General features: G+C 62.1%; 1 protein-coding gene across 2 annotated transcripts; it reads left to right on the forward strand.

Moving 5' to 3' along the window:
* The first annotated feature begins 966 nt into the window (after positions 1-966).
* Positions 967-7,198, forward strand: LOC100848610 (beta-lactoglobulin-2). Of its 2 annotated transcripts, XM_059891871.1 has the most exons (4): positions 967-1,110; positions 1,612-1,751; positions 2,324-2,397; positions 4,041-7,198. In XM_059891871.1, the coding sequence occupies exons 1-4, from the start codon at positions 1,015-1,017 to the stop codon at positions 4,136-4,138; spliced, it is 408 nt and encodes a 135-aa protein (XP_059747854.1). In that variant the 5' UTR covers positions 967-1,014; the 3' UTR covers positions 4,139-7,198. The 2 variants fall into 2 exon arrangements, with proteins under 2 accessions (XP_059747854.1, XP_059747853.1); XM_059891870.1 differs by having other exon boundaries at positions 2,324-5,507.
* Positions 7,199-7,413: the final 215 nt, after the last annotated feature.

Consider the following 7,413-nt stretch of genomic DNA (forward strand, 5'->3'; position numbering starts at 1 on the left):
TGCTCTCATTTAGGGGCAGTGGGCCCCCTGCTCCAGCATTTCCTGAAGCAGGCCCTGCTCAAATAGGGGGCTCGAGACCGTGCAAGGTGCCACCACTGCAGAAGAGATGGAAGCAGGCCTAGGTCCCGGATGGGCTGGGGGTGGGGGCGAAGGAGGCGGCTGCCCATGCTGCAGTCACTTAGAGCCAGCCTGAGAGGGTGGCACCGGAAGGGGACAAGGTTCCAGTGTGGGGGTTGGGCCAGAGCCATCTGGGCACCCTGTGTGTTCTGACCACGGGAGCTGGCACTGCCCCCTGGAATGTGCCCCTGGACCACTTGAACCTCGAACAGGATGTTGGCCTTTCCCACGGATGATGACTGGGAGCAAGATGTGTGTGTGTGGGGGTCACGTGGGCCACCCGCTCACGGAGCACGCATGGCCAGGCCGTGCACACTCAGGCAGCTTTGTGAACCAGGCACACACCCACGGGGACAGCTCACACAGGGGACCCGTGAGGAGTGCAGTGACCCGAGCCCTTTGCGCACGCAGACGGCCACTCCCTGGCCATGTCCCTGGGTCCTGGCGGGCACGGGGCTCTCTGGTCGCTGGCTGACCCACGGATCCGCCCTCCAGGACACCCTGTCCTCGGTGCTGGCTCTCACCTGCCCATCACAGTCCAAGAACCTGACCCAGGAAGTGTTTCCAATGCTGGCAGCCAGCCTGGACCCGAAGCCCAGACCCTCCCCGACTAGGGCCTGTCAGGAACTGTCGGGGCCCAGGACACGGGGGGCCTACCTGCTTGGCCTCGGACGGAAGACAATGACACGGTCCAGAGGGAGGGCCTTGTGATGTCCTGGAAGATAGTGCCCTTGTGGCCCCAAGGATGAGTCATGGGTGATTCGGGGCACCACGAGGCGGGGGTGGGCGGCCCGGCCCGGGCTGGCCGGCCGGCCCTCCTCCTATATAAGCCCCCAAGCCCGCTGCTTCGGACTTCCCGTCTCTCCTGAGCTTAGAAGTGTGACCCTGGCGGCAGCCATGAAGTGCTTCCTGCTCGCCCTGGGCCTGGCCCTGGCCTGTGGCATCCAGGCTGCCTACATCCCCCAGATGGCAGGAGACCTGGACATTAGAAAGGTGTGGGGTCTGGGGTGGAGGGTGGGCGCCAGGGGCTGGGGTCCGGGGCTGAGAGGGGACAGGAAAGCCTGGACTGCAGAAGTCTAACGCGGGACCAGAGGAGGCTGGTCCTGGGGGCGCCACCTGGTCCCGCAGATTTTGGAAGGACTTGTCTCCAGCCACCTGGTCCCCAGACTCTCCCGTTTCCCCCTCCATCCCAGGATGGACTCGTCCTCAGAGGGTCCACACCCTGAATGGGGGCTGACTTAGGACAGTGAGTGGGTAGCGGGGCAGGCAAAGACAGGGGTTGTTCCAAATATTCAAGAACCTCCCCCCTCCCACCCACGTGTCCGCGCACAGCAGGTGGTCCCCAAGTGCACCCGGAACCCGCGTGTATCATACTTCCTGAGAACCCTGGCCACGTAGGAGACAGCCAGGCCCGGCTGGGGTGGGACAGAGGGCCCACTGTGGGGTTCGGGCCCCCTTCCCGCCCCCGGAATGCAGCTCAAGGTCCCTCCCCAGGTGGCGGGGATGTGGCACACGGTGGCCATGGCGGCCAGCAACATGCTCCTCTTGGACGCCGAGAGCGGCCCCCTGAGAGTGTATGTGGAGGACCTGAAGCCCACCCCCGAGGGCGACCTGGAGATCCTGCTGCAGAAACGGTGGGTGTTCTCCCCCCCAACGTGGAACTCCCCGTCCCCAGGGCTGTGGACTCCCCCGGGGGTGGGGTGTAGGTGGGACCAAGGCCCCAGGGACGGGGAACGGGGCTCAGAGGTCCCTGTCCCCTCGGAGCCCAGCCCAGGGCCGTGGGGCAAAAAGCCCATCACATGGAGTGGCCCTGGGGTCGGTGTGGGGAGAGACCTGTGTGCAGGACGCTGGGCATCGGGCCTGGGCAGCTGCTGCCAGGAGTCCTGTCTGTCCCAGAGAAGGGGGGCGGAGACTTGAGGAATTCTGAGCCCTCAGGAGCCCAGCATCCTCGGAGGCGCTGTGTCCAAGCCCCATGCGGACGGGGTTAGTGTTGAGATGACCTGTGCCCTGGGCCTCAGGCCACTGGCCTGCTGGGTTCCGGCCAGCTCTGCCTGCCCGGCTGTCCATCTCCTGGGTCGCCTGCTGGGGTCCATGGAGGGCCAGCCCAGGTGCCCGCCTGCCCTGTGGACACTTCTCGGAGCCCAGCTCCTGTCCCTCTGCAGGGCTCATGAATAACCCCTTCCCCCGCAACCACCTGGCTTTTCAGGGAAAACCACGAGTGTGTGGAGAAGACCCTCATGGCCCAGAAGACGGAGGACCCTGCTGTCTTCACGGTCAACTGTGAGTGGCCCAGCCCGGGCCCCGCGTGCCCTTGGGGCAGCCGCGGTCCACACAGGGCCCCGCCCAACACTCTGAGGTGCTCACCGTCCTGGCAACAGGAGTCGGCTCGAGTCTGTGGCCTAGGGCTGCACGCCAGGCCCTGCTTCCTGCCCCCACGGAGGACATTCTTGGGGTGACGAGGCCTGAGGCCCCCACGCCCTCCTGCCCCGTTGGCACTGCCTGCTTGGCGAAGGTGGAGGGCAGGGGGCAGGCATCCTGTGCACCGCGGGGTGGGTTCGGTGGACAGACACATGACCAGCTCCCTGTTCACTAACTGGCCTGCGGCTCCTTAAAAATCTCCAAAACAAAGCAGACCGGTGGGCGGGCGCACTGTGCATTTGCCTCTCCGATCTGGAACCTGCTTCTGGAACATTCCAGGCCTTGCCCCCCGACCCCAGCCCTGGCAGCCTCCCTGGGACATACCCTGTGCCCCCAGATCCAGCCCCCATGCCAGGGCCCAGCCGCCCTCTCTCCGATCCACAGGGCCTCTCGCCTCTGCTGCTTGTCACGGCCTCGTTTTCATATATATTTCATTTAATTTATTTATTTATTTGGGGGCACACCAGGTCTTCCTCGTGGCACGGGCTTTTCTCTAGTTGCGGTGAGCCGGGGCTACTCTCCAGTTGCGGTGCCGGGGCTTCTCTCGTTGCAGAGCACGGGCTCTGGGCACGCGGCTGCCGTCGTCGCAGCCCGTGGGCTCGGTAGTTGCAGCTCTTGGGCTCTAGAGCGCAGCTTAGTAGTTACAGTGCCGGGCTTAGTTGCTCTGCAGCCTGCGGGATCTTCACGGACCAGGGATCGAAACTGTGTCTCCTGCATTGGCAGGTGGATTCTATGCCACTGAGCCACCAGGGAAGGCTCCCCCATCCTCTTTCTGAAAGGCAGTGGGTATGGTGGGGATCCCCTGCTCCTCACCTGCAGGACCTCGGGTCTGCCTGGGAAGGTGTCTGGACTTACCATCGTCCTGCTCCCAATTAAGCAGGGAATGAGGACCCCAAGGATGCAGGGTCTCCCCACGCTCCCCCAGGTCCCCCCACCTCTGAAAGACAGAGCCATCGCCACCCTTCTTCTTGAAATACTCTCCCTTCTGTCTTCCACTCTTTGCAGTCCATGTATCACTCCGGACTCAAGTTCCATCCTGAATTATTTGTTGATTGCTCAGAGACCTGGGCACCTACCTCCAGGGAGGGGGCCCACCTGCGATTTAGTGCCTGGGGGTTTGGAGGAATAACTGACTGAATGGACGCCACGTGCAGCACACGGGAAGCAGAGTCTGCCCAAGCAGGCGGTGGGCACACAGAGCGGCTTTGCCGTAGCATCAACGTGTCAGAGCTGTCGCCAGTCTCGGCCCAAGTGTGGGAGGGGGTGGTGTCAGCTGGATGATGCTGTCGAAAGTGTCCTGGCTGGGGGTCCATCAGACTAGTGCAGCCAGGGGTGGGCTTTCCGCACCTGGTAGAGAGGGCATTCACTGGGTGTCTGGAGAGGATACTGCCTGCCCAGTGGCTGCCGTGGGAAACAGCACTCCCAGGCGATGCTCTGGGCCCCCCGACAGTTGTGGTGGAGGGAATCAGAAGAGATTTCAGGCTCCACTCCGGCCCCTTTTCCAGATCACGGGGAAAGGAAGATTTCTGTGCCGGACACAGACTACAGCAGCTACACGATCTTCTGCATGGAGGGCCGATGCCCACCGATGAGGGCAGCGTGATGTGCCAGTGTCTGGGTACGTGGGGACCCTGCAGAGCGTGTCCAGAGGAGCTGCGCCTCACCGAGTCGGCACCCTTGGTGCAACTGTTAATAAGGGGCACTCGAGATGCCCAAACTTCACGGCCCCTGGCGGCAGGAAGGGGAGGGGTATGCCTCACTGGCCCCCACGGGACACGCAAGCCAAGGTCCCAGCCTTGGCGCCAGACACTGGTGGTCAGATGTATGTGACACGTAGGGGGCAGAGTGCTTGGGACAAGGTCTGGGACGGGCGAGCGGGCTGAGGCAGAAGGCTCAGTGGTCTCTCCCCAGGAGGGGCCTCGCTGCCCAGTGGGCAGAACTGGCTAATATTAATCCAGGAGTCTTCTAGGAGGAGATTTTTAATGACTTCAGAACACTTTCAGATATGAAAGCAACTTTAAAGGGCGACCTTCTGGCTGAAGGAAATATAGCCGTGATGCTGCCCCTGCTCCCAGGGGGGCCGTGAGCACCGGGCAGTCGCGGCTCCTGGTCCTGTCAACCCACTAGGGGTGGGGGGGGAGACCAGGCTAGTGGGGCAGGGGGAGCCTTTCCTCCCGTGACCGTGCAGACACCCCTGCACCGCCCCAGGGAGGAAGCGGAGAGGAACGGGGCTGAGGGGGTCGGGCAGGGGCCCGAGGCTTGCAGACCACCCTGGGAGGAGAGGCAGGACCAAGCTCCTCGAGCCCCAGCACACTGGTGCCTCCTTCCTGGGTTCGCGCCCGGGTGGAGCCCTCAGGGTCTCTGGGCTTTCGGGGCTGGGGCTGCTTCAGGGCCTGACGCCCTGCCCCACGGCCAGGACCCGAGATGGATGAGGAGGCCATGGAGAAATTTGCCAGGGCCCTGGCGTCGCTGCTGGAGCATGTGCAGATGGTCCTGGACCTGCGCCAGGGGGCGGGTGAGCTCGGCCACCCCTCTTCCTTCCCCAGGCCTCCCGGGAGGAGGGGTTGGGGTGCAGCAACCTGTGGGGGCCCGCTCCCCAGCTCCCTCTGTCCTGGGGTGTCCAGTCCCATCCTGATGCCCCCCCACGGCTCTCCCTCCCCCACAGAGCAGTGCCACATCTAGGTGAGCCCCTGCCGGCACCTCTGGGGTAAGCTGCCTGCCCTGCCCCACATCCTGGGCACACACATGGGGTAGGGGGTCTTGGTGGGGCCCAGGACCCCCCATTAGGCCCGGGATCCCACCTTGGGAATGGCTGGAAGCTGGGGTCCTTCCTGGCAACTGCAGAGCCGGCTGGCCGCATGCCTGCTGTTGTGGGGTGACCTGTGTCCTGGCCTCACTTACATGCTGACCTCCTCCACCTCCTTCCTGGCAGACCTAAGGGCCAAGGTGGAGGCCCAGGAAGTGGGCACCTAATGGGGAGGCTAGGGGGGTCCTTCTCCCAAGGAAGGGCTGTCCTGAACCCCCAGCCACAGAGAGGCTGGCAAGGGTCTGGCAGGTGCCCCAGGAATCACAGGGGAGCCCCATGTCCATTTCAGGGCCCAAGAGCCTTGGCTCCTCTGGGGACAGACGACGTCACCCTCTCCTCCCTCATCAGGGGACCAGGAGGGACCGGGACCGAGGTCACCTCTCCTGGGACCCAGGCCCCTCCAGGCCCCTCCTGGGGTCTCCTGCTCAGGGCCGCTTCTCCTTCAGCAATAAAGGTGTAAGCCTGTGCTCTCCCTTCTGAGTCTTTCCTGGATGACGGGCAGAAGGTGGAGGCAGGGACGGCTCAGAGGGTGACGGCAGGACCGACTGGGAAGGGTGATGTCTGCCTGCCCCCCGCCCCTGGCGCAGCCTCCTCTGTCCCGGGGGCTGTCGGATGCAATTTCCCTTTACTTCACCCACCTCTACTATCGCAGGGCTGCGGAAACCTTATTTGCTGGTAGGCCTGTTCACCCTGGAAATCATACATTTTCATTTATGTTTCTTAACAAAATAGATTTCTTGGCCCCTCCTGCCCTCCCCAGAGATGGGGTTGTTGGAGCTCCAGGGCGGGGAGGAGCCGCGGCCTGCTCTGTGGGCGCATCCACAGGGACAGCATCAAAGAGGCAGGGCCGCTGTCCCCGCCCTCTTGGAGCTCAGGGCCCCCTCCCCACGGGAGCCATGGCCGGGCTGATCCATGCCCCAAGAGAGAAAGGGGAGCAAGAAACGTTCTGCCGTTTCGGCTTCCTAAGCCCCTGCATGGTACTGAGGATGCTTCTTTCTCTCTGTAAGAGGCAGGAGGACGGAGTTGGACGGTCCAGCTCAGGGCTGGACCAGGCCCCAGGCCATTCGGCTCCACACCCCAGCTCTCAGCTGACACCAAACCCCTCCAGAGGGAAAGCTCCCAGGCAGGAAAAGAGGAGGAAGGCCAAGACCCAGCCCCCAAGCAGTGGGAAGGACGGAAGCACCTTTCTGTGACCACCCAGAGCAGCGGCCATCCCGGCCAGGTGCTGGCAGGGGCTGCAGGCCAGCCTGCTCGATGTCCCGCTGTCACTGCTCCTCATCTGTCCCCTACCTGTAAAATGGGGCACGCAGAAGGGGCGACCCCGTGGGCCCCAGTGAGGATGGAGGGAGAAATCAGCCATCCTGCTCCCGGAGCAGCGTCCGCACAGGAAGTGCTCGGTGACCACCAGCGGCCAGCATGGCTGCCCCGGCACCCCCATCCTGTGACCCCACCTTCTCCACCATCACCACCACCCAGTGGGGCCTCCATCTCCCCAGACGTCTGGGCCAGCCCAAGATGGTGTGACAGCTCCCTAGTGGGTACCTCCTGCCAGCAACACAGTAGTCCAAGTGACCATCGACAATCGAATGGATAAAGAAGCTGTGGTACGCACACTGCTCTATTTAAAATGGATAACCAACAAGGACCTACTGTATAGCACAGGGAACTCCGCTCGGTGTTATGTGGCAGCCCGGATGGGAGGGGAGTTTGGGGGAGAATGGATACTTGTATATGTACGGCTGAGTCCCTTCGCTGTTCACCTGAGACCATATCAGTGCTGTTAATCGGCTATCCCCCAGTACAAAATAAAAGGCTTTGTTTAAAGAAGAAAATGTGGTACATACATACAGTGGGATATTATTCAGCCATAAAAAATAATGAATTAATGCCATTTACAGCAACATGGACAGAACTAGAGATGATCATACAAAGTGAAGTCAGACAGCAAAAGACAAAATCATATGATATCGCTTATTTGTGGAATCTAAAAAAATATGGTGCAAATGAACTTATTTACAAGATAGAAATAGAGTCACAGATGTAAAAAAAACAAACATAGTTACCAGGGGGAG

The sequence above is a fragment of the Bos taurus genome, chromosome 11 (genome assembly GCF_002263795.3).
Source record: "Bos taurus isolate L1 Dominette 01449 registration number 42190680 breed Hereford chromosome 11, ARS-UCD2.0, whole genome shotgun sequence".
Taxonomy (NCBI): domain Eukaryota; kingdom Metazoa; phylum Chordata; class Mammalia; order Artiodactyla; family Bovidae; genus Bos; species Bos taurus.